Genomic DNA, 27,780 nt, shown 5'->3' with positions numbered 1-27,780 from the left:
CAAATCCTGTAAAGATATTTTTATTTGTTTAGAAATCATTAAAATCAGTAATGTGTAATAAAAATAAAGTTTTCTACTCTCTGAGCAACGACGATATGTTTGTTTAAAATTAAAAAATCTAAAACACAAAGATACATTCTACTTGAATTAAACAATAGACATTTTGTAATAATCTATTTAGAATTTAATAAAAATATATAATTAAGATAGCAATACATTAGTGCATATCACAGTCTTACAATTTAGAAGCCCATACAATATATTGTATAAATGTGTGCAAGTTTCTAGATGTATAAAACACTACAAAATAGTTTCATCGCCGTAGCGATGTAGTGAATTTGTGTTGCAACTAGTTGAGGAATTTATTACTAAGTGGGGATACATCACATGATTTTTTGGAGTTTTAGTTCGTCCAGGGCAATAGTTGGGCAACTGATTCATTGAAATTGTATTATTAAAATGTTTTGTATATTGGGAAGATTTTTTTGGTTCTCGAACAGTCTGATAAGATGTGGTACTGTAGGCATTATTTGAAACCCGATTATTGCAATTGTGTCCAATTAATTTATGTTGAGCAGGCACAGCCTGCATATTCGGTTCTTGTAATTTATTTGGAGGAGCTGATAACTGACGTTTATACAAAGAAGAGATTTTTGGTCCCAAAATGCATGCAGAGCAAATAATACATAACACTAGTTCCATAAAAGCTCTTGTTAAAAATGGCCATTCCGGAGTTTGACCGTAAGGTGATTCACTTAACCATACGTCGATGTTTGCAAACTCATATATCACGGATAATAGCAGTAATGCATAAGGTAAGCAATAAATAAATAAGAACACTCCGGAAATACTACATTTCGTCTGTAGTAATAATTGCAGTGATGTAGAGTTCGTATTGCGTAAAATATCCCTGTTTCGACGATAAACTAAAAATCCGGAAGCTAAATTCATAGATCCAAATATCCAATAACAAAACAATGGTGTGGCTACTAAAATCTGGAGTCCCTTGTCAGATTGGTTGCCTACATAACAAGCACCTATTAAAATAAATATTACAAGAATCAAATTAGTACACTTATTCAGATATTTATTGCTTACCTAATAACTCATCAGCATCCACCAATCGTGCAACAATCACTGCAGCTGTTTGAAAAGCTGGCAAGCCCCATGCTAGAAATCTTGCCAAGTTACTGCTCGTTATACTATTATCTATTTTGCGTGAAAGTTTCGTAGTAACACTACTATTATTTAGAGATGGATAAACATTTGTCCCAAGTGTCATGTGACCTAATGAGTCGGGACTAATACGACGCACATCACGATGCCATCCTAAACATAAAATTGCCCACCTATAGAGTAGAAAAGATAAATTTTAATTTAAAATATGAGTAAATTATGACTTAAATGCAACCAAATTTGAAATTAAAGTAGTACGTAAAGTACTAAAGTTTGTGTCAAATAATAACCCACCAAAAAATAATTGATGTCATACTTTACAAACTACATCTTAATCACATCTTAAAATGCGATTACATATTTTTCACTTTTAAAAACCAAATATTTCCTTACAAATAAAAACCCAGTTAAAAGTGAGGAAAGAGATGTGGAAAAGTCATTACAAATAACATATTTGAAGTACATCAAGATTTGGTGAATGAGTAGTGAAATTTACATAAGCGTGTCATTAAGGGAATGTGTTTTATTTTTGACACCCAAATATCGGATTTTTACTGCTTCTAAAAATAAGATTAAATGTAGTTAAAAGTTGACAAAAATGAACAACATCCCTCCAATGACACGCTAATGTAAAATTCATAGGTTTTACACCCAAATTTGAAGCACTTCGGGTTACTAGTTCCCAGCAAAAAAAGTGTGGAAAAAGATGTAGAATTTTCATCACAACTAGTAACCCGAAGTGCTTCAAATTCGGGTGTAAAACCTATGAATTTTACATTAGCGTGTCATTGGAGGGATGTTGTTCATTTTTGGCAGCTTTGAACTACATCTGATCTTATTTTTAGAAGCAGTAAAAATCCGATATTTGGATGTCAAAAATAAAACACATTCTCTTAATGACACGCTTATGTAAATTTCACTACTCTTTCACCAAATCTTGATGTACTTCAAATATGTTATTTGTAATGACTTTTCCACATCTCTTTCCTCACTTTTAACTGGGGTTTCATTTGTAAGGAAATATTTGGTTTATAAAAGTAAAAAATATGAAATCGCATTTTAAGATGTGATTAAGATGTGGTTTGTAAAGTATGACATCAATTATTTTTTGCTGGGTTGTTATGAAAATTCTACATCTTTTTCCACATTTTTTTTTGTTGGGAAGCAAGCCATTTTTTTGTAAGATTAATGCAAGTTGACGAATGATTTTCTGTTATTGTTATTTTGAGATTTTTACTTTTGTATTCTATATTGTTATTTTCTGATCAGAAATTTTGAGTAATAGTTACGTAGGAAATTATAGAATAAAACTGATATTAGTAACGTTCCGATATACATATGTATGTACATAAATAAAAACACTAATCAAGCTGACTACACACTAAAGGCTGGCACAAGACAACAATAATGCGACAATTTGCTAAAAAATTTCGTGTGCTTATGATGGCGCACACGATATTTCCCAGCAAAAAAAGTGTGGAAAAAGATGCAGTATTTTCATCACAACTAGTAACCCGAAGTGCTTCAAATTCGGGTGAAAAACCTATGAGTTCTCCATTAGCGTGTCACTGGAGGGATGTTGTTCATTTTTGGCAATTATGGACTACATCTAATCTTATTTTGAGAAGCAGTAAAAATCCAATATTTGGATGTCAAAAATAAACCGCATTCTTTCAATGACATGCTTATGTAAATTTCATTGGTTTTTAATCTGAATTTGATGTACTTCGAATATGTTATTTGTAGTGACTTTTCTACAACTCTTTTCTCACTTTCAACTGGGATTTCATTTGTAAGGAAATACTTGGTTTATAAAAGCGAAAAATATGTAATCATATTTTTAGATGTGATTAAGATGTTGTTTGTAAAGTATGACATCAATTTTTTTTGCTGGGTTTTTTAACAAATTGTCGCTATTATTGTTGTCTTGTGCAGGTCTTTACTACACACCACAGTGGGGCAGAATCGGAATTTTTTGGAAATAAATCTGGCATTTCTAAACGGCTGATCCGATCGGGATAAAATTTGGCGTGAGCGTAGCCAAGGAGTATTCGAGTTTAAGTTTTGAAGATGAACCCTGCAGATGCCCCAGGGACGGCGCTGTGGCTGCTCAAAATAGGGTACCTACGACCTGTAAAATTTTTAAACTCGTGCCATTTTTTTGTTTTTCACCAAAATACAAATATTTTCTGAAAGCGCTCGACGAGATCTTGAAAAAACATGAGTTATAGGCATTTAAAAATTTAGTGATACAAAATTTACCATATCTTGGTCCGCCTTTTTTTGAATACCGGGCGTAATTTTGGACCAAATGGACTCAATTTTTCCAATAATATACAAAAAATTTCAGATCAATATCATTTACAGATCCAAAAATATACGTTTTTTAATTTAAGAATTCAAGAAATTTTATATTCTTGCCGTTTTTTTGCCAAAAATGTGTCTTAACTCTTTTATTAATAAAATAAAATTTTCTTTAAGAACATATAACAATTTTATAGTTTTCTAAAAGGTATCTTTACGCAGAACGCTTTGGCGTAAAAAACTTGTCCTATTTTTTGAAAATGTTGCCACTGCGTCCTTCCGAATATGACCGAATATGATCAAAACTTCAACTTTGGGCGACATGTTCTAAAATCCCAAAGCTGGGATCAGAAAACTGAAAGCAGTTTTGGAAACCTCAATATGTTTTCTATTTACTCCAAAAGTATTTTCCCAGCCCTGAAAGAAATGTGGACCCTATGGGCAAAAATGTAAAAAATCCCATTTTTGGGATTTTCATTCCTATTTTTGGGAATTGCGGTATGCCCTTTGACCTTTTCAATTTTTTTTTTGCATTTTCTTATTTGAAATGACAAATTTAACAAGCGTTGAAAATTTCATTGAGTTTTGTTCATAAATAAAGATTTTGTCTTATATTACACATTTGTTAAATTTCTAAAACTATGATTTATATCAAAATTTTTATAGGGTCGCAGATAGCTACAACAATTTAGTCCATATTTATCCCTTAATATCATTTTTTAGTTAGATATGGAAATTCTCGACCCTTTACAAAAAATTTCAAGCCAATATCTCAATTACATTCAAAAATATGTTAATTTAAACCTGTATCCTTTAATTTCATATTTTTCATATTTTAGTATTAAATATGACAGAACATATTTAAATCTTATATTTACCTATTTTCTATTTGTTTGCTTATCCTTATAATTGAAAGGTCCTATTATGCTTAAATTTTCAGAAATTTATAACTATTTTTTACATAAATTTTTTCGACAGATCATTTCGTTCTGTTTCGTTTATGATCATGTAGGTAAAAATATACAGGTAATGATAATTTCGATTCATTCACTAATAAGAAATATCAATGACTGAATTACAGGTTATAGTAATATAGTCCTAAATGTTAATAGGTAGACAATTCGTAATTTTTTACTTTGGATCCACTTACGATCCAGGAAAAAAACAAACTATCCTACCATCACCTATTGCTGTTAATGATGTGGAAGCTTGTATTGATATATCATCTTTGCTCGAAAACACAGCATCAAGAATTGTGTCAGACTTTTCAGAAGACCAACTAAGGAAAATTCATAACTGTGATGTTGTCTTAATGTGTAAGTGGGGATGTGACGGTTTATCAGCACTTCCAGAATACAAACAAGCTTGTGGAAGTCGGACATTAGCAGACTACAAAAGTGTATTTATGTCATCATTAGTGCCATTACGAATTCGTTCATATTCCCTTAATCCATCATCGTCAAGCTTTGAAGATATATGGATCAATACAACTCCGGGTTCAAAAAATTTTTGTAGACCCATTGGATTTGAATATATAAAGGAGTCAAAGAAAACAACAAAAGATTTAGTGGAATATTTAAAAGATGAAATAAATGCACTGGAGCCCATTTGCATAAAAATAAAGGAATTCTCTAACGTATCATATCAGCAAAGCTTAACATTGATTGATGGAAAGGTCAGCAATGCCATAACAGAAACTTCTTCCTTCTGGAGATGATCAATATGTAATGAGAAAAAGTCGCAATTCTCAAATATAAACAAAAGCAGAAGTATTAATGAAGAAGTCCTGTCTTTCGGAATTTCACCACTTCATGCCAGAATACGATTTTTGGATTACTTTTTACACATAGCATACGACCTCAAATATAGAAGTGTGCCAGAGAATCTTACTAAATCAACAAAAAATAATGAAGAATTGAAAGAACTGAGAGCTGCGGAAAAAAGCAGAATCCAAGAAGAATTTAAAGTTCAGATGGGATTAAACATCGACAAACCACTTCCAAGTTGCGGTAGTACAAATGACGGTAATACGGCGAGAAGGTTTTTTCGTGATTTTGAAATTACTTCAAAAATAACTGGAATCGACATGGAGTTGCTTCGAAGAGTTAACACTATTTTAATGGCACTGAATAGTAACCATAAAATTAATGGAAATCGATTTGGGGAATATATATCTGAAATTTCTAAATTACTTGTATCTCTGTATCCATGGAGGGAACTAACACCAACAGTACACAAAGTATTGTGTCATGGTCAAATAATAATTGAATCGAATATTCTTCCACTTGGAGAGTTAACAGAAGAAGCCCAGGAAGCGAGGAATCGAGATTTTAAGCATGTTCAACTATTCAGAAGAAAATGCTCCAGGCAATCACAGAATGAAGATATTTTTAATAGTTTACTTCTATCTTCTGATCCTGTTCTTTCAACTATGCGAAAAAGATGGATTTGTTATGAAACTCTATCATCTCAAAACAAGGAAGATTTAAAGGACTTATATTACCTTCTGGATATGTATACCGATATGACAGATTATTTTATAGAAAATAAGTAGTGTTAGGAATTAACTATATAAGTAGGTTGTAAGAATTAATTGTATTATGTTTAAGATAAACAGTTCAAATAAAAAATGCTATTATACTAACTGATGATGTTGTATTAAATTGTGTTTTATATTTCGGTGGGCGGGAAAGGTGGTTTGTGTGGGGTGATTTAGGTGTTGTTGTGCGTGGCTAAAATTAAAATTATAATTTTTTTATTGTATATACAATGTTATAATCTTTAATAAAATAATTAACTAAATAATTTTTAAAAATTGTTCAAATATTTTATTCAACACCAAATGTATGTTCTGTCATACTTAATACTAAAATATGAAAAAGATGAAATAAAGGACACAGGTTTAAATGAACATATTTTTGAATGTAATTGAGATATTGGCTTGAAATTTTTTGTAAAGGGTCGAGAATTTCCATATCTAACTAAAAAATTATATTAAGGGATAAATATGGACTAAATTGTTGTAGCTATCTGCGACCCTATTAAAATTTTGATATAAATCATAGTTTTAGAAATTTAACAAATATGTAATATAAGACAAAATCTTTATTTATGAACAAAACTCAATGAAATTTTCAACGCTTGTTAAATTTGTCATTTCAAATAAGAAAATGCAAAAAAAAAAATTGAAAAGGTCAAAGGGCATCCCGCAATTCCCAAAAATAGGAATGAAAATCCCAAAAATGGGATTTTTTACATTTTTGCCCATAGGGTCCACATTTCTTTCAGGACTGGGAAAATATTTTTGGAGTAAATAGAAAACATATTGAGGTTTCCAAAACTGCTTTCAGTTTTCTGATCCCAGCTTTGGGATTTTAGAACATGTCGCCCAAAGTTGAAGTTTTGATCATATTCGGTCATATTCGGAAGGACGCAGTGGCAACATTTTCAAAAAATAGGACAAGTTTTTTACGCCAAAGCGTTCTGCGTAATGATACCTTTTAGAAAACTATAAAATTGTTATATGTTCTTAAAGAAAATTTTATTTTATTAATAAAAGAGTTAAGACACATTTTTGGCAAAAAAACGGCAAGAACCTAAAATTTTTTGAATTTTTAAATTAAAAAACGTATATTTTTGGATCTGTAAATGATATTGATCTGAAATTTGAAAAAATCCATTTGGTCCAAAATTACGCCCGGTATTCAAAAAAAGGCGGACCAAGGTATGGTAAATTTTGTATCACTAAATTTCTAAATGCCTATAACTCGGATATTATAAGAGATAAGTAGTATTTGTATTTGGGTGAAAAACAAAAAAATGGCACGAGTTTAAATTTTACATGTCGTAAGTCCCTGGGGCATCTGCAGGGTTCATCTTCAAAACTTAAACTCGAATACTCCTTGGCTACGCTCACGCCAAATTTTATCCCGATCGGATCAGCCGTTTAGAAATGCCAGATTTATTTCCAAAAAATTCCGATTCTGCCCCACTGTGCACACCCTAATATTCAATTAAAATTAAAAATATTATAGTGTAATAAACTTACTGAAAATACGGATGGAAAATTGATCGTATGATTCTTTAAATTTTTTGAAAAATTTCAAAACGATTGATTTTTTTCGTTTTATCAGAGTTTTATTTTTATTTAAACACAGAAAAAATAAAAACATAAACAAAATCCAATTTAAAATGAAAAATTATGTTTTTTCTTTGAATTTTTTCGAATTGAAGTTTCATTTTATTTTAAATGTGAAACCAAAGTATAAGAAGTAGTCCGACTCTTTGACAGCAGTACCTAACTCTAAGCATGTGTTAGTGAAAAAGTACCTAACTCTAAATATGTGTTAGTAACAAAAATTTATATGTATTGGTGCATTCTAAGCACTCAGAGTTTTATAAAAAAATTACAATTGAAACTCTGTTTGTAAATTAAAATTCAACAACAACAAAAATTAAATGTCAATAATTAGAAAAAAATCTTTTTTTCTAGTTTATGAAAATTAAACAAAATTTTGTGCGAAAAGTGTGATAAAATTATTTTAAAAAATTACAGATTTTTTGTGCACAGCCGTAATTTCGCGTACAATCCTTAAAAGTGGTCAAAAAAGTAAGTTAAACATTTGAGTGTTTTGACAAGTTTAAGTTTCTCACAAGAGAGTCGAATTCACACAACACTCGTAGATGTGAGACGTTTGGGCGAATTATTATTTTATTGCTTAAAATCGTGCTACCATATCTACCTTAAAAACCTATGTTTTTTGTTTACTTTTATATTTCTTTTTCAAATGTCTGTAAAAAATATTTTTTCAAACATAAATTAAAAAATATTATAAATAAAACAAATAATCCGTGAGATTACAAAATATAAATCAAATAATATTATCTACCAAAGTCTGTTGCTTCCAAATTTGTGTGTCGGGAGATGTTGGCCAGTCTCACTGGCCAGCATTATATGGGAGTTTCAACATACCATCAAAGAAGAAAGTTGCTGACGTCTTTGTTCTAGAGAATATAATTTTGTTTAATAAATAGCGAAAATGTTCTGATCAATCTTATATCGTACTAATCTAGCAGCGCTCACGATATTTGATAGTTTTACTTCTTCAGGACCATCGTATATATATTGTGTGTGTATGTCCGGTAGGCCATTTATTTACACTGTAAAGTCTAATAATATCCCTTTTAATCCAGTGGCATACTACGTTTTATTTTGACCTGACTTTAAAGCGGAATATGCCAGTTTATTATACCCTCCACCACCATCAGTGGTGATAGAGGGTATATATAAGTTTGTCGTTCCGTGTGTAACACCAAGAAATATTCATCTAAGACCCAACAAAGTATATATATTCTGGGTCCTTATGAAATTCTGAGTCGATTTAGCTATGTCCGTCTGTCCGTCTGTCTGTCTGTCTGTGTAAAACACGCTCACGTTAAAACTAAGTAATGGAAATCAACCAAATTCACCCAAAATATTTATTATTATCCTAAGCAGTTTGGTACTGAAAATCAGCAAAATCGGTTCACAACATAAAAAGTTATGAGTAAAAATTTCAGACTACCTCGAAAAAAATTACGTTTTTTTCATAATTCTTTTGAAGTTTTCTCAGAAACTACCAAAGATATTTCGATGAATTTTGTCATACATTATTTTTTCAGCGTAGTGATCAATTATATTCAAAATCTTTACAATCGATCTAATATTTCCTATAGCCCCCATACAAAGGTACATATTCCCGGAAATTAGTTTATCGTTAATAACTCAATCAAATATATCGGTATCAACACCAAATTTTGTACATATAAATATAATATGAACAGAAATCATACTGCCAACGTAAATCTCAGTCGGTCCACAATTGGTCATAGCTCCCATATAAGGTCCACTTCCGAAAATCACTTAAACGCACATATTTCATTGATGAATAAAGCTATTGTGATAAAATTCGGGCTGGTTATGTTTTGTGTACATACAAATCATTCTACCAAATTTTTTTCGGATCGGTCCATTATTGGTCATAGCTCCCATATAAGGCCCACTTCCGAAAATCATTTAAAAGCTCATATTTCATTGTCAAATTAAGTTATCGTAATAAAATTCGACACAAATATGTTTAGTCTAAATATAAATCAATCTATGAAATTTTTTCCGGATAGGCCCATAATTGGTCATAGCTCCCATATAAGGGCGACATCCGAAAATCACTTAAACGCATATATTTCATTGAATTATAAAGCTATCGGGATAAAATTCGACACAAATCTGTTTTGTATACATACAAATCTTTCTACAAAATTTTTTACGGATCGGTCCATTCTTGGTCATAGATCCCATATAAGGCCCACTTCCGAAAATCACTTAAAAGCACATATTTCAATGTCGAGTAAAGCTATCTTGATAAAATTCGTCACAAATATGTTTTGCCTAAACCTGAATCACTCTACGAAATTTTTTCTGGATAGGCCCATAATTGGTCATAGCTCCCATATAAGGTCCACTTCCGAAAATCACTAACACGCATATATTTCATTGAATTCTTAAGCTATAGGAATAAAATTCGACTTGAATAAGTTTTGTGTACATACAAATCATTTTACCACTTTTTTCTCGGATCGGTCCATTATTGATCATAGCTCCCATATAAGGTCCACTTCTGAGAATCACTTAAACGCACATATTTCATTGTCAAATAAAGTTATCTTGAGAAAATTCGACACTTATATGTTTTGTCTTTACATAAATCACTCTACGAAATATTATCCGGATAGGCCCTTAATTGCTCATAGCTCATATATAAAGTCCACTTCCTAAAATCACCTAAATGCACCTATTGGAGTAAAATTATACTTTATCTTTTTCTGCATTATGCGAAATAGTTTCCTGATCCGTGCATAATTGGTCACAACTCCCATATAAGGACCATTTCTGAAAATTACTTGAACGCACATTTTATACATAGGTATACAATTTTTTCTGGATCGGTTCATATTTGGTCACAACTCCCATATAAGGGCCATTTCTGAAAATTACTTAAACGCACATTTTATACACATTTAGGTATAAAATTTGACGTAAATGTGTATTTTGTATATAAATCATTAAACGGAATTTTTTCCGGACCGGTCCATAAGTTGTCTTAGCTCCCATATAAGGTTAACTGTTGAAAATCACTTAATACCACTTAATTCTTTATAAAATTATTATCTCCGGATAAAATTCGACATAAGTATATGTATAGATAAATCATTCTAAATTTTTCTGGACCTAATCAAAATTAGTTCGACAAAAATTTTGGCGACTTATCTAAAAATTAGATAGTTAGATGGGTTTCAATAAAAAGTAGCTTGCTTGTGGAGGGTATTTAAGATTCGGCATAGCCGAATATAGCACTCTAACTTGTTCTATTTTCGATTTTCATTGCACACAGGCGACAAGATCTAGGAATACCAGTAAATCAACCAGTACCTTTTAGAAATTCAGAAGCACGTCCTGAAGTCCCTTAAAAACCAAATAAAGAAATTAGGTGGCGTGTCATAATGTCTATGGACGATATGACACATTAAATTAAGTCATAGTGTCCATGGACGTTGACAATTTTAAAAGTGTCACAATGTCTACGAGCAAAAGGACATAAAAAAGTACATTTATCAAAAATGTCTTAATATAGCGAAACCGGTATTCGAAATACCCTAGAATTTAAAACCCCCTTACGAGGACACTTTTTTAATCCAATCCAAAATGCAACATACACCAAATTTAGGAGCAACTCTTTTCGGGATGAGAGTGTCCCTTTAAATCTAAATAAAATTTCCAAAACTTTTCTTTTTTAAAAGTGTCATAATGTCCATGGACATTGTGTCACTGGAAATTATGATACGCCACCAAGAAATTACCATTGAGTAGAAGAAATTCCAGCGAATTTATGGTTAATCGCCTTCATTCCTTCTTTGTAAAGTGTTAATTTATATAAAAATATAAAACAATAATAAAACATTTATTAAAACGTATTTATAATCGTTTATATTTGCAATTCACAACAGTTACACTTTTGTAGTAAACAAAATTACACATTTTTTAATTCTGATTTCCTAAATATAATTTCCCTTTTAAACTGTATGGCAACGTTTTTATTTATTTGTTTACAAAAACTAAATACATATCAAAAAATCTTATTTACGTCAAAAATTTTTTCATTAAGAGAGAACGGAGTTACCTTGTTTTCTTTATACCATGCTATTTGTTATACTTTGGTAGAAACAAAAAACATTTTCTATTCAATTTTTTGATAATCATACCAATTTCTCTCATAGTGTGTAGGCAGCTTAAGTAGCAAATTTTCCACTGGTATTTTTAAAAGCAGTCACAGATGTTTTTATAATTTAGTTTTTCAGAATAAGATGAAAAATGCAGAGCACAATTATTTGCGGCTTTTCAATGACAAAGAAGTACTTTAAGAATATGTAGCAAAAACGTCTAATTAATTAATATTTTAAGCTGTATGGCACCCAGCTGGAAAAAATATTAGGACTTTAATTTTTAGGCCTTCTAAGAGACATGTTTACACATTAAAAAAGATGCGATACTCATTTCATTCTCGCATAAGATATTCCACAAGCACATTGTTTCCCCTTCTTATAGGATTCATGCACATTACTAGATGCATTGCAAAGCAATGCCAAACAAACAATTATTAAAATTCAAACATGATTGGGTTTGCAATTATTTTTATATATTGGCTCTCCCTTTAATTTTATTTTGCTCTCTTTTGTATAAAACGCTACCTGAAAACAGAAGAATGTATTTTTTACATTCTAAAGTTTTTTGCTAAACTTTTGTTGTAAAGTTTACGTAAAGTACACATGTGACTCTTAGAGCGGGTTTTTGAGATGGTAATCAAATGCCAATTAATAATCAGATTAGTTAATCTAAAAATAAATTTAATCTTATGTTAATCCCCTTTGATGTTTATGAGTACAAGATTAAACTTCGCAGTGTTGCCATACAAAACAACAGAAAACTTCACTGTTTGTTATCAAAACAATGCATATTTTATAAAAAGAAGAAGACAATTGTAAATTTAATATGAAAATTAATGAAAACTTAAATTAAAAACAAAAAAATGTATTTTGAAGTGTCCATAATTTATACTAATCAATAAATAGAACATTTTAATGTTTATATTTATAAAAATTTTATTAATTTTTTTGCATCAGCTGTTTACACTTTTGCATTTCGTGCTTAAGATTACACCACCTCCATTGGGCGCTTAAACTTGCAAACAAAATTAACTAATTGAGTACTCAAAAACATCTTTCGAGGATTAATTTTAATTTAATCGCTAATATTTCACCTAAAGATTGGCCCTTAAAAGCCAAATCCTTAAGTTTAATGTTGAATTTATTAATATCTTTCCTAATAACTTATGCGTCCGTAGGCTTTGTAGAATGCCTACACAGGTAATTATATTAAAAGTCTTAGGGGCTTATTGATAAGAATTTATCAAAGTTTTATATATCTATACAATTTTGTATGTAAAATTAGTTTTATAAAAATTCTTATGAATGTCCCTAAAAGTTATATTATAATTACCTGTACTGACTTTCTACAAAACCTTCGACTGAAGATCTAATTGCTGGCCAGCAATCATAACACATCAGAGGTGTGATAATAACATACAGTGAATTAAGTAATTTGCCTATGTAAAATTTTATAAATTTTAAGAAAAAAACTTTATCTGAACAATTATTTTTAGCAAAATTAAGGAATTTGTTTGTTGTATTTTTTAAAGAATATCTTATATCTTATATCTATAATTTTTGATAAAATGTATTTTGCTTTTTAGGTTTTTTGTTTTTTTTTTTTTTTAATATTGCAGTGTTATTTTATAAAATTTTATATTTTTATTACTCCTATATATTAAACTTTTTTTAGATCTTTTAGTAGTGGTACGACTAAATTTGGACATTTGTTAACCGACTTATTATCCTATAAGAATTTGTCAATATTTGACTTAACATGAAATCTATCGTTTCTCTAATTTTATTTCAAAAATAATAAGTAATTTTGAATTGAATACATGATATACTAGAAAATCAATGGATTTGGACCTAGAACAAATGTTTATTGGGCTATAAAACTATTGTTCAATTCACAATCAAGTTGTATATTGTACCTACTGAAGTGTTTGTGAACAGATCTTTGCAGCAAGTCATAAGTTTATGTTCTCAATGAAAAAACAATCAAATAAAACATACATACATAACAATGTCAAAAAATAAAAATCAAATAATATTTAATTAATTAAACAAGCAAAATAAACCAAATTAATTTCTTTGAATTTTAAATTCTTTTATTTTCTTTATTCCACATTTTAAACTAATAAATAGACTGTTTTTATACCCACCATCAAAAAAGATGGGGGGTATATTGATTTTGTCATTCCGTTTGTAACACATCGAAATATTGGTCATAGACCCACAAAAGTATATATATTCTGGGTCCTCATTAAATTCTAAGACGATCTAGCCATGTCTGTCCGTCTGTCTGTCTGTTGAAAGCACGATAGAGTCCGAATGGAAAGAGCTAGAGGGTTGAAATTTCACATAAATATTTCTTATAGGTAAGGTTTGTTTGGTATTGAAAATGGGCAATATCAGTCCACGTTTTCGGATAACCCCATACAAGTGGCCCCTCGAAAAGCAGCTTTAACAGCCATAACTTCTTTAAAAATACGAATATAGCGATGAAATTCGGCATAAGTAAGTTTCTTATGATCCAAAATCACTATGCAAAATTTTATGGTCCATAATTTTACGATCCATAATTGACCCTACCCCCCATATAAGGTCTCCTTCAAAAAATGACTTAAACGCTCATTACTGGCTTAAAAATACTAGTATATAGATGAAATTCGACATAAGTAAGTTTCATACGAGTCAAAATCTATCTAAAAAATTGTATGAGGATCGGTCCATGATTGACCCTACCCCCCATATAAGGTCCCCTTCAGAAAATGACTGCAACGCTCATTAATGGTTTAAAAATACGAGTGTAGCGATGAAATTCGACACAAATAAATTTAATACGAACCAAATTCTGTCTACCAAATTTTATGAGGATCGACCCATAATTGACCCTACCCCCCTATATAAGGTCCCCTTCAGAAAATTACTTTAACGCTTATAACTGGCCTAAGTATACGAGTATATAGATGAAATTCGACATAAGTAAGTTTCATTCGAGTCAAACGAGATTTGATGGTGGGTATATAAGATTCGGCATAGCCAAATATAACACTCTTACTTGTTAATATTTTTTTTGTTTTGGTAAACAGCTGTCTGTTTGTGATTTCAATGTTACCACTTTATCGTTTTTATGCCAAAATCGATTGAATTTTTTGTATATATGCTGAAATCATACATGGGAATTTTTCATTAAGCATTAAAATTTCATTACCATTTATAGAAAAAATTGTAATGAAAAATATTTTAAGTACCATTTAATGAAAATTATATTTTTTTCATTATAACTTTTTTTGATAATGGTAATGAATTTGATAATGAATTTTCAAAAACGAATTTAATTAGTATTTATAATTGTCGAAAAATATATTAAGGAAAATTTTTCGAAGATTCGAGGTTTGAAAGCTTTTAAAACCAGTTCCCGTAGCCCAAATTGGCTGAAATTTTGCAGTCATAAGTACATCTGATGACAATACAATAATATGTTCGAATATTCGAAATTAAGTTCGAAAATTCGAAGTTATTTTCGAAAACTTTTTTATGTTTTTAAATTAATCTCTGTGTCATAAAACCTAAAAAAAAAATTTCGAAAATTCGAACTTGTGTTCGAAAAACTTTTAAAGCTGTTAAAACTAGTTCTTCTAGTCCGAATGTGCTGAAATTTGGCATACATGATTTCACCTAATGACAATACATTATAATGTTCGGATATTCGAAATTAATTTCGAAATTCGAACTAATGTTCGAAAATTTTTAAAATCTATTGAATAATTTTATTAATTTTTTTGCATCAGCTGTTTACACTTTTGCATTTCGTGCTTAAGATTACACCACCTCCATTGGGCGCTTAAACTTGCAAACAAAATTAACTAATTGAGTACTCAAAAACATCTTTCGAGGATTAATTTTAATTTAATCGCTAATATTTCACCTAAAGATTGGCCCTTAAAAGCCAAATCCTTAAGTTTAATGTTGAATTTATTAATATCTTTCCTAATAACTTATGCGTCCGTAGGCTTTGTAGAATGCCTACACAGGTAATTATATTAAAAGTCTTAGGGGCTTATTGATAAGAATTTATCAAAGTTTTATATATCTATACAATTTTGTATGTAAAATTAGTTTTATAAAAATTCTTATGAATGTCCCTAAAAGTTATATTATAATTACCTGTACTGACTTTCTACAAAACCTTCGACTGAAGATCTAATTGCTGGCCAGCAATCATAACACATCAGAGGTGTGATAATAACATACAGTGAATTAAGTAATTTGCCTATGTAAAATTTTATAAATTTTAAGAAAAAAACTTTATCTGAACAATTATTTTTAGCAAAATTAAGGAATTTGTTTGTTGTATTTTTTAAAGAATATCTTATATCTTATATCTATAATTTTTGATAAAATGTATTTTGCTTTTTAGGTTTTTTGTTTTTTTTTTTTTTAATATTGCAGTGTTATTTTATAAAATTTTATATTTTTATTACTCCTATATATTAAACTTTTTTTAGATCTTTTAGTAGTGGTACGACTAAATTTGGACATTTGTTAACCGACTTATTATCCTATAAGAATTTGTCAATATTTGACTTAACATGAAATCTATCGTTTCTCTAATTTTATTTCAAAAATAATAAGTAATTTTGAATTGAATACATGATATACTAGAAAATCAATGGATTTGGACCTAGAACAAATGTTTATTGGGCTATAAAACTATTGTTCAATTCACAATCAAGTTGTATATTGTACCTACTGAAGTGTTTGTGAACAGATCTTTGCAGCAAGTCATAAGTTTATGTTCTCAATGAAAAAACAATCAAATAAAACATACATACATAACAATGTCAAAAAATAAAAATCAAATAATATTTAATTAATTAAACAAGCAAAATAAACCAAATTAATTTCTTTGAATTTTAAATTCTTTTATTTTCTTTATTCCACATTTTAAACTAATAAATAGACTGTTTTTATACCCACCATCAAAAAAGATGGGGGGTATATTGATTTTGTCATTCCGTTTGTAACACATCGAAATATTGGTCATAGACCCACAAAAGTATATATATTCTGGGTCCTCATTAAATTCTAAGACGATCTAGCCATGTCTGTCCGTCTGTCTGTCTGTTGAAAGCACGATAGAGTCCGAATGGAAAGAGCTAGAGGGTTGAAATTTCACATAAATATTTCTTATAGGTAAGGTTTGTTTGGTATTGAAAATGGGCAATATCAGTCCACGTTTTCGGATAACCCCATACAAGTGGCCCCTCGAAAAGCAGCTTTAACAGCCATAACTTCTTTAAAAATACGAATATAGCGATGAAATTCGGCATAAGTAAGTTTCTTATGATCCAAAATCACTATGCAAAATTTTATGGTCCATAATTTTACGATCCATAATTGACCCTACCCCCCATATAAGGTCTCCTTCAAAAAATGACTTAAACGCTCATTACTGGCTTAAAAATACTAGTATATAGATGAAATTCGACATAAGTAAGTTTCATACGAGTCAAAATCTATCTAAAAAATTGTATGAGGATCGGTCCATGATTGACCCTACCCCCCATATAAGGTCCCCTTCAGAAAATGACTGCAACGCTCATTAATGGTTTAAAAATACGAGTGTAGCGATGAAATTCGACACAAATAAATTTAATACGAACCAAATTCTGTCTACCAAATTTTATGAGGATCGACCCATAATTGACCCTACCCCCCTATATAAGGTCCCCTTCAGAAAATTACTTTAACGCTTATAACTGGCCTAAGTATACGAGTATATAGATGAAATTCGACATAAGTAAGTTTCATTCGAGTCAAACGAGATTTGATGGTGGGTATATAAGATTCGGCATAGCCAAATATAACACTCTTACTTGTTAATATTTTTTTTGTTTTGGTAAACAGCTGTCTGTTTGTGATTTCAATGTTACCACTTTATCGTTTTTATGCCAAAATCGATTGAATTTTTTGTATATATGCTGAAATCATACATGGGAATTTTTCATTAAGCATTAAAATTTCATTACCATTTATAGAAAAAATTGTAATGAAAAATATTTTAAGTACCATTTAATGAAAATTATATTTTTTTCATTATAACTTTTTTTGATAATGGTAATGAATTTGATAATGAATTTTCAAAAACGAATTTAATTAGTATTTATAATTGTCGAAAAATATATTAAGGAAAATTTTTCGAAGATTCGAGGTTTGAAAGCTTTTAAAACCAGTTCCCGTAGCCCAAATTGGCTGAAATTTTGCAGTCATAAGTACATCTGATGACAATACAATAATATGTTCGAATATTCGAAATTAAGTTCGAAAATTCGAAGTTATTTTCGAAAACTTTTTTATGTTTTTAAATTAATCTCTGTGTCATAAAACCTAAAAAAAAAATTTCGAAAATTCGAACTTGTGTTCGAAAAACTTTTAAAGCTGTTAAAACTAGTTCTTCTAGTCCGAATGTGCTGAAATTTGGCATACATGATTTCACCTAATGACAATACATTATAATGTTCGGATATTCGAAATTAATTTCGAAATTCGAACTAATGTTCGAAAATTTTTAAAATCTATTGAATAATGGTAATGAAAATTTATTTTTATATAATTACTAATGAAATCGTTTCATTAAAAACCATTACCATTAGACAAAATAATGCTAATGAAAAAAATAATAATTATAATTTTTTTCAATTTAATGCTAATGAAATCGTCAATTAATTAGTCGATATAATTAACTACTCCCATGTATGGCTGAAATAAACAATTGAAAACACTAAATTTTCTTACAACATTCGAAAAACATATCGTTAGCTTAGTACGCAAAGGTAACAAGTCCACTTTTTATAAAAATTGAGTTTTTAATGCAGAATGGTAGTATAACTTGAAATACACATGGTACAATAAAAAAATTACCTTATTTTTAATTTAAACATGTACTTTTGCTGTGGTATGCAAACTTGTTAAGTCTTCAAAACAATAAAAATATACAAAGGAAAAGTGCTAAGTTCTTTCAATTTGTTATTATAAAGGCATTAATTAGTCATGTAAAAAGAAATATCAAACATTTTGTACATCAACGTTTAGGAAATAGTTATAGTTTGTAAAATCTTCAATTGAGTGCGAAATCATGGATTACTTTTTTGAAATAAAATAAAGCAAGTAAATATTGACAAGAAACTGATTTTATTTAAGAGGGATGAGTAGTAGAGTATAGTGTAAATTATGGACCGAATCTCATAGTAGTTAGTAAAGAAATTTTGGTTCCTTTAAAACTTGTTAAAGTTGAATTGCATCACTATATTGTTATTTTAAGCCAGTTGTGCGCTTTAAAATTAAAGGCCGTTGGGTAAAACATTGCCCTATCCTCACAAAATGTCGTAAATAGTTTTTGTGATCCCATAAATCTTCTTTATGTCGGATTTCATCACTATTCTGCTATTTTAAATACAGTTATAAGCGTTAGAGTACTAATATGCGAACGATGGTCAAATATGGACCGATACTTGTAAAAATTAGTGTAGCTGTTTATGTTCACTAAAGTTTTGTCTATATAGAATTTGGAAACTTTACTGATATGTTTAATGCATTTATGAGCGTTAAAATAATTTTTTGAAGAGGGTCATATATGGGGTCTACGATCAAATAAAGCCCGATGTCCGCCATTCTTTACTATATAATTTTTGAATACAAAAAAATAACTTGGTCCAAATTTGATCACGATTACTAGCTACTCATTACATTTATATGTGTTTAATCTCTTTTTCGAGGTGCCACATGTATGGGGATCATGACCAGTAAAAAATAAAAATTCAGAAATTCAGTCCTAAAAAACCGCCATAAGTATTCAACAGCATTATTTTTAAATTGTTTCATAACTAATATCAAAAAAGGAGAAATCTAAGAAGAAAAGATTTTAAAAATATGAAATAACGGAAAAGTTATGAAGTTTTTTGCTTCTCCTATAAAATTTACAAAAGAGGACTTGTTACGTTTGCGTACTAAGCTAACGATATGAAAAATTGTCGTAAGTGTTGTATAGAGCATTTGCATAGAAAATACCAACAACATTGTTATGACTATTGTAGCAACTTCTGACATACTACGCATACAACGCTACAACATTGATTGTGAATTGAACATATGTATACATATACACTCCCGCTCACTTAAATATGTTCTCTGTTTTGATTACATTCAAATTAATTTTTTGCAAAAACTAATGGACTAATTAGTAATATTAAAATTTTATATAATAACATCATGTCTTAGGTATCACTAATGAGACAAAAATTATCGCAATACCTAATAGCGGATTTTTAATAATTTTTTTTCTAACATACTACATATTTTAGCCATATTTTTTGGCTCACTTGATTAGGTTCAATCAGAATAAAATTAGTTTACTGCTGGCAGTGAGTAAAATTCATTCATATTCTAGTGTCTGTGAATATAGACAATATATTTTTTAACAAATAGGCTGCGGAAAGGCATTAACTAAAGCATAAAATGACAAAATTCAAGCGTTTTTGGAAACTGCCCAAAATCACAGGAATTTTTCAAAAAAATTGGGCAAATTCAGAATGTTATTCAATGTTATATCAACATCTTGTTCTTCTGGATGAAAAATGTTTAATTTAGATCCAGATCGATATAATTATTATTTTTATGATTTTTTAAAGGAAGAGCTCTACCTGAGTCGTTTGCATAGCTTTTGAGGATGTGGGATGTAGTGGGGGGCAATTTCGTATCATGAAACATGTGAGCTTAAATTTCTTTCATCTAGTAAGAATTGTAATATTTGTAATGCCATACTGGAAACCGTTTTTTTTTACATTTTCGGATCCATACCGCCAGGGCTGTAAAAGGGTGGATTTGAAGCCAGAATGTAAAAATTTTGTAGTGGCCTCCATAATCTTCTCACCTATTTATTATTGAAAAGGTTTCGGATATTATTTCGCGTAATGTGTATAGGTCGGGCAGAAAAGAAGCCTAAATTGAAGGAACTAAAAAGGCTTGGACCGAAATTTCCTTGCCATTACTTAAGAATCTTTATAACTCTTTATCATCTCGAATTTTCGGATTTATATCAAGTAACGGCGGATATGTTCCTTAGTAAATATTTTCTAAAACCTTGTAAAAATGTTTATAAAATAAAAAAGTTTCATGAAATATGCAATTTGTTGTTGTTTTTGTCAATTAAAGATGACGAACCTATTCAAATGAGCCAAAAAATATTGTTCAAAAATGTAGTATTTTAGAAAAAAAAATATTAAAAATCGGTTATTAAGTATTGCACCAATGTTTGTCTATCTAGTGATATATAAGACATCATGGTATTAATTAAAATTTTAATATAACCAATTAGTCCATTATTTTTTGCAAAATATTAATTTGAATGTAAACAAAACAGTGAACCTATTTAAGTGAGCGGGAGTGTATTATAATAAAATAGTCAAAATAATAATTACGAAAACCCCATTGGGGAGTACTGTGTGAATTTTATTTAGAATTGTATAATATTGATAAAGCTAACACTACCCTGCAGGAAATGAAGCGATAATTGTCTTAATGCCACTAGTACTAATACTAGAACAACAGACACTAGTAAAAATTGGGTTAGAGTTTATATGGAAAAATACTAGTACTAGGAGTAGTTGAATGGCGGCACTTGTAGACTGATTTTTGTTTGACATGTGTTGGAAAAAATAATTTTTTTAAATTATTAAAATATAATTTTGAAATATTTTGCATAAAAAACGATATTTTCAAACATATCCCTTCAAATGAGAGAATAAATAGTGCATGCAAATTAGGTCCGGTTGCAAGCAAATAGTTTAATATTTGTTTTATCGTACGGCAAATGTTTTTGTAACGAAATGGAGATATGTACCTGAATGGAATTTTTGGACACAATAAAATCAATGATATCAACGTGGTTTTCATATTGAATTGTTAGGTAAATGTATTTCCAACATTTTTTAATATATATTTTTTTGTTGCTATCTTTAGAAATAAAACCGTATAAAAAAACTAGTAGTGTAGTAATTTTCACTTGGAATTGTGCAGTAGGATTGCAAAAGAGCAAAACCACCAATTATTTCGACTTTTTATGAATATTAGAACTAGTATCAAACTGGTTCTAAAGAACACAATTGGGTACAAGCGTACAAATGTTAATTTGAGCATTATGATGGTATAGGAAAGTTTGCAGTTGGAAACAATCACTGGTAATTTTGGTACTAGTAAAATACTAGTTTGGTACTAGTTCCATTTCAAGCAGGGTATGTACCATCCTAGCCACTCTAAGTATCACCGTATACCACTATAGAACTACTATATGCTAAAATCTTGATTTTCTGCCTCATACTTTGAATGCTTTATTTTAATGTGTGTGAAGTTAAATTCGAATTTAACTAGCAAAGACACAAACCAGATTTGTTAACAGTGCTCATTTTGCAGCTCACTTAACAGAATATTGTAATTGAATTAGGAGAAAGAAAACTGACCATTTTTGAGAGGATTTCTTGACCAATTTTCAGGACCACTTTTCAGGGATTCTAAGATTATTTGGGATAAACCAGTAATAGGAAACTATTAAGGGATTACCGATTCCAAATATTGTGTTATCCCAGCTCCTCCTTAAAATTCCATAATGACCACAAACCCTCTCCAGAATTTCATGGCCAATTCGCAGGGATCCTAAGATTATTTTGTATAAACCACTAATAGGGAACTATTAAGGACCTTTGGTACTATCGATACTATTTCCATATATCGTGGTATCCCAGCCCCTCCTTAAAATTCCATAATGACCACAAATCCTTTTCAGAATTGTTTGACCAATATTCAGGGTTACTTTTTAGAGATCCTAAGATTATTTGGGTAAACCACTATTAAGGAACTATTAGGGACATCAGAGACCACTGATTCCATATATCATGGTACCCCATGGAATATAAATAAATAATTTTGTTAAAAAATTATACCGACTGTGAACCACCCAAAGATTTTGGGGGTCACCTTTGACAGCCTGTTTACCTCCTCAGCTCATGCCACTGCAATAACGCACAGGTTGCGAAGTAGAAGCAAGCTCCTCAAAGCGCTAGCCGGCAGCACTTGGGGAATGGGCAAAGAAACCTTGTTGGCTAGCTATAAAACAATTGGCCGGTCAGTGGTCAATTATGCTGCTCCAGTTTGGTCTTCTTGATACCCAATGGAAAAATATTCAAAGCTGCCAACTTTGTTTGTGTTTCAACATCAGCACTAACTATTCTCTTCAAAAAACATGGCCACATCTTTTTAAGTACGAATCGATTATTTGCTCTAAGTAATGATTTACTACTATAGTTTACAACTTTGATGGAAAACTATTATAAGTTCGAGTAAACGAGTGAACCGCTAACGATGTTTAAACATTGTTTGCCTCCATTAATTAGTTATAAGTTTGATTTGATCTTTCGCCATAGTGAAGCCATTTACTGCTTGTGCAGAGTTTTTTAAAGCTTACATTTACAAGGTAAATAATAAAGAAGGAGATTTATTCTCTGATTTTGATGTTTAATTAATTTTCTTGTGTTTTACTTTTTTTCTTTGGGAAACTTATTTGGTTTATCCATTTTGCACCGGATCGGATATACGCCGAAACATTGGTCCTTCGAACCGGAACTTCTTTTTTGATCGTCAACATAAGCACTACGTGCTATTGGCGTTATTACTTCCACGAGGTAAAATATAAATAAATAAATAAATAAATACAGAGAGATCTACGTCTCATTAAATTTGCAAATATTTTGTTTTATTTTCATAAAATCTTGGGAAATTGTGGTGGAACTGAACATTTGGTCTTAAATTATTGCTCTCTATTCTTTATTGGGCCTTTACTAAAAGGGTATGTTATAATATTTCCTTCAGCCTTGAGGTTCGCATACTCTATCTGAATTTAAGAAGGAAAATGTGAACTCGTTTGTAAATAAAACTGGTTTTTATTATTCTTGCGTAATATATTTCAATATTCTACCTAAAATTGCACAAAATTTGTGAATAAATCGAATTTATTTAAGTAAACTCCGTCCCATGTCACTACGGGATTCATATGCGGTTAGATCATCGTACATTAAAGACTTAAAAAAGCATGGAGGTCAAACAATTAAGGTTGTGGTCAAGATTTTTGGTGAATAGAGTAAGTCCTAATGTTGAAATACAAATAAAAATGGATTGTTTTACTTTCTGGTACTTTTTTGGTCAACAAAATGAATCATATGATTAAGTACATTGAACATAACAACATACTTTTTTGCGATTTTCAGCATGATAATGAACCAAAACCTTTAGCAAAGTTGATCTAATAGTAGTTATTGGGTAATGGGACCCAAATTCTTTCATTGCTCATCAACATCTCCCGACTCAAATCCCTTAGAGATGCTTTTCGGCGTTCTGAAGCGCTGGGCCGGAATTCGCAATTTTTGAAAACATTGCAGCTGGCAAATGGCTTAAAATCCTATTGGGATTCGTTACGAACTACATTAGTAACTAATCTATTCCATAAAGGTGTTTGTAACTCGAAAGGACCAAAGATTTTCATAAGAAGATCAAAAAGTTCCTTAAGTTTCTAACATCTATTTATGGAGTTAATTCCTGTAACTCACAGCGAAATGGAATTAAATTTTTGTTGTTGTTATTATAATGTAGATACATAATATTATACAAATCAATTATATAATTTTGAATAAATCAATTAAAATAGAAAATATAGCACTTTGTATACAATGCCAAAAAAAGTTGCTTAGGTTTCGAACATTACTGTATGTATGTACATTAAGTATCACAAGGAAAAGCATTTTAAGTGTCTTATGTAGAAATACCACTTAATCGATGCTTATTAAAGTACTGATAACGTGATAAATAAAAAATCATTTTTTGGAAGGGGCCTCAGTTCCCTACCAGCGCACAGTGTCGCATTTTCCTAATCTAGAACGACAAAAGTCAAAATAAAGAAGTTGAGTTTTCGCGATTTTTATATATATGTAAGTGATCTAAGACTTAGAGTAGCATGGAAACATCGGAAAAAATCCGATGGAAACATCGGAAAAAATCCGACCACATCGGAGTATGTATTTCAAAAGCTAACTTTTGCGACCCCGATAATTTTAGAGTTATTAGTACAATCGTCTAAAAGGGACATTTTCTGCCTTTATAGGCTAAATATCTTTTCAATTTTAAAGATATAATCTTAAATCTAATGCACATACTTGGCATGTGGGCGGTAATATAATTTCCACGCCCTCTTTTGATTACTATTTAAAGCAAAAGTTTACTAAAATCAGCATTTAACTTAACAGTTATAACTAACTTTTAAAAATTTGAAAAATATACTATAATGTTAAAAATAATCAACTATTATTACTAAATAATTTTCGAGATCCATTTCGAAAAGATTGCAATTTTATTGAACATATTTTAGACAGGTCCACGGGACATCCTAATTTAAACCGTTTGCGGTTTAGGTGACGATATATACTTCAACAACATTAAAAGTTGTAGTAAGAATATGAAAACTGTTTCTAATTTGTGCATGTCCTAGGAGAATTTAGACGGCATTTAGTCCACTGGATTTTAAATTTATTCTTTATCGAAAGTTTTAAGAGCTTTTTCATGTCCCCTTTTATTTAAAATTGTTAAAAATTTAATAAAAGTATTAATTAAAAATATTTTACCATGCACAAGCCGCCATTCCAAAATAATATCGAAGAATAAATGTTGTAGCACATGGGGCATTTGAAAGTCCATCTACTAAGAGTAAAGACACATTTGGTAACTGAGGGTCAAATCCACAAGATGTAGCAGTCCTACCAGCAATAAATCGAACTGTCCAACCAATTGCTACCATTGTGTGCGACCACATCAATGATGACAAAACTTTTATTTGACTAGATTCTTGTAATTTGGAAGCTCGGGAATCGGAGAATAATAAAGAAATGGTAGCCAAAAGCGATAGACCAGCTGCAGCATACGTCCACGTATGTGTCCAAAGTTCAGCAATGTGTTTTTCATTAGGTCCAAATAGAATATTAGCTTCGCACAGCGGAGCACAACGTCCAGACCGGTGTAGTTTCACGTACAATTTTGAGTGCCCTGGACATTCGAATGTGCTAGAAACTGTAGCTGGTTGAAATGGTGTGTTAACAGCAGGATTTGCTGGATACATTTCCTTTACAGCAGGAGCTTCTTGCACCTCACCAGGACCCTCCATACACATTGTCTCATGATTATTTTCTTTAGGAAAACGATGACAATCTAACGCCGGAGGCCAAGGGTAACCAAAACCTTGCAGAACTGGATGACAACGAGATCGTACACTTTCGCAAAGTGTTCGACACGGTCCTATAGGTACCGGCACTTTTGGGGTACACATAGGAACGTAAGTTGCACATAAAAATAATTTCAGCTGCGAACTACAGACGTATTCAATAAGTGGCGAGAATGTCTGCAATATGTATTCAGCGTCACTTTGTAATTCATTTCCCACCAAATTTGGCATCGACGTCTCATTATAGCCGATATTTCGACACAAATCGATTTTTATTGGTTCACATTGTCGTAAGGCAAAATCGCCCCTGCAGACACTCGAGTGCATAAGAAACCAAAATATGAATATAAATTGTAATTTATTCATTATTCACATTTACTCCAAGCACATATAACTTTCAATAGAAAACTTATATTCCGGAAACTTTAAATGCTATAAGATTACAGTATATTATCCTACTGCTGATGATTGAAGCTGTTTTAGATGCACAAATGCATAAAAACTATTATGGTTTATTGAAAGCTTTTTTTTTTTTGCTTTTAGCTTGTTAACTTGTTATGTATCATCGCCATGCTTCCAAGATACGTGATTATACCGGACCATCTCATGCAGTTATTTTCTTTTCGAGTTCAATATATTATAAGAGTTGTATTTATTCTTGTTTGAAACTATTCTGCAGCGAAGAGATCTTGTTATATATTTCGTTACTTGTTCCTCGTTTGTCTTCAGCTTTGGCTTCTATCGACCAAAAGTTGTATTTCAACTTCTTGAACACACAACTAATCAACTAAAAGTAAAGCACCTACAGTTATACATATATACACATATGTATGTACCTATGTACATAAACTGGTCGAGGGTTCTCACAAACGAACCATTATAATATTGGTTTATTTTGTATTGTACCAACAATTATACATACATAAATTTTTATTTTTTCATCAGTAATAAATTTTTCACGAATCTTCTTGAAATGTTCCAATATGTATTTTACACCGAGTACTTTTCCTTTTTCAATATTAATATTGGTATTATTTTTTTTATAACTTGTGATTTATTTATTAAACAATGAAACGTACTTTATAGTGTTATCTTGTAAAAACATATGTACATGTATTACGTACAGATACACTTTTGAATTGTTAAATTTTTTATTTATTGTACATACGAAGATAAATTTGTATTGTTTATACAATATACAACACACTTTGTTTATGTTTCTAGTTATTTTGAGACTTTTTATTTTTTATCGTATTCAGCTCAGAGCCCTGCGCCGACAAATATTAACGGCGGCGGCGACTGACACTAAATATGTCGGCGGCGGCTTAAAATCGACTGTAAGCCGGCTAAGTTTTCAACTACGTTTAGTTTTTAATTTTTCAACGATTTTAAATAAAAACGGAATCCGAGAGATCAGAAAGTAGGATTTTGGAAGCAAATATATTGTTTATAACAACAAAACAGAGCAAACTCAAAAGTTGCATGAGAAATTATGCAGGGATGAATAAAAAATTCTTAAAAATTAAAAACAAATCCTTTCTCCAAGTTTTACTAGGATCTGCCGATATTTAACCCTATCTTCCATATAAAACATCTTGCAGAAAATCAGTTTTGCATTAAGAAAATGATCAATAACGTAAAAACAAAGATATTTTATTTGTTTATTTACTAGCTATACCCAGTGTGCTGTGCTACCCTAAAAGCAATATAAATAAGAAACCTACTTAACAATTTTG

General features: G+C 30.4%; 1 protein-coding gene across 3 annotated transcripts; it reads right to left on the bottom strand.

Annotated features, from left to right (window-relative positions):
* Positions 1-171: 171 nt before the first annotated feature.
* Positions 172-27,317, bottom strand: LOC119616529 (frizzled-4). Of its 3 annotated transcripts, none has more exons than XM_037972933.1 (4): positions 25,588-27,317; positions 25,452-25,527; positions 1,099-1,349; positions 172-1,037 (listed from the first exon to the last, which is right to left on the bottom strand). In XM_037972933.1, the coding sequence occupies exons 1-4, from the start codon at positions 26,408-26,410 to the stop codon at positions 301-303; spliced, it is 1,887 nt and encodes a 628-aa protein (XP_037828861.1). In that variant the 5' UTR covers positions 26,411-27,317; the 3' UTR covers positions 172-300. The 3 variants fall into 3 exon arrangements, with proteins under 3 accessions (XP_037828861.1, XP_037828860.1, XP_037828859.1); XM_037972932.1 differs by having other exon boundaries at positions 25,452-26,831; positions 26,967-27,317; XM_037972931.1 differs by having other exon boundaries at positions 25,452-27,317.
* Positions 27,318-27,780: the final 463 nt, after the last annotated feature.

Source organism: Lucilia sericata, unplaced genomic scaffold, assembly GCF_015586225.1.
Source record: "Lucilia sericata isolate MDLA Ls3-8-SP2 unplaced genomic scaffold, ASM1558622v1 Contig000078F_arrow, whole genome shotgun sequence".
In the NCBI taxonomy this organism is placed as follows: domain Eukaryota; kingdom Metazoa; phylum Arthropoda; class Insecta; order Diptera; family Calliphoridae; genus Lucilia; species Lucilia sericata.
This window is presented reverse-complemented; position numbering and strand designations above follow the sequence as displayed.

Bases quoted from the DNA above. Each gene is read 5' to 3' on its own strand.
- LOC119616529 (XM_037972931.1), bottom strand. From the start codon at position 26,410: ATGAATAAATTACAATTTATATTCATATTTTGGTTTCTTATGCACTCG. The intron at 1,350-25,451 runs GTAAAATATTTT...TCTACTCTATAG, and splicing joins GGAATGGCGGCTTGTGCATG to GTGGGCAATTTTATGTTTAG. The intron at 1,038-1,098 runs GTAAGCAATAAA...TTATTTTAATAG, and splicing joins GGATGCTGATGAGTTATTAG to GTGCTTGTTATGTAGGCAAC.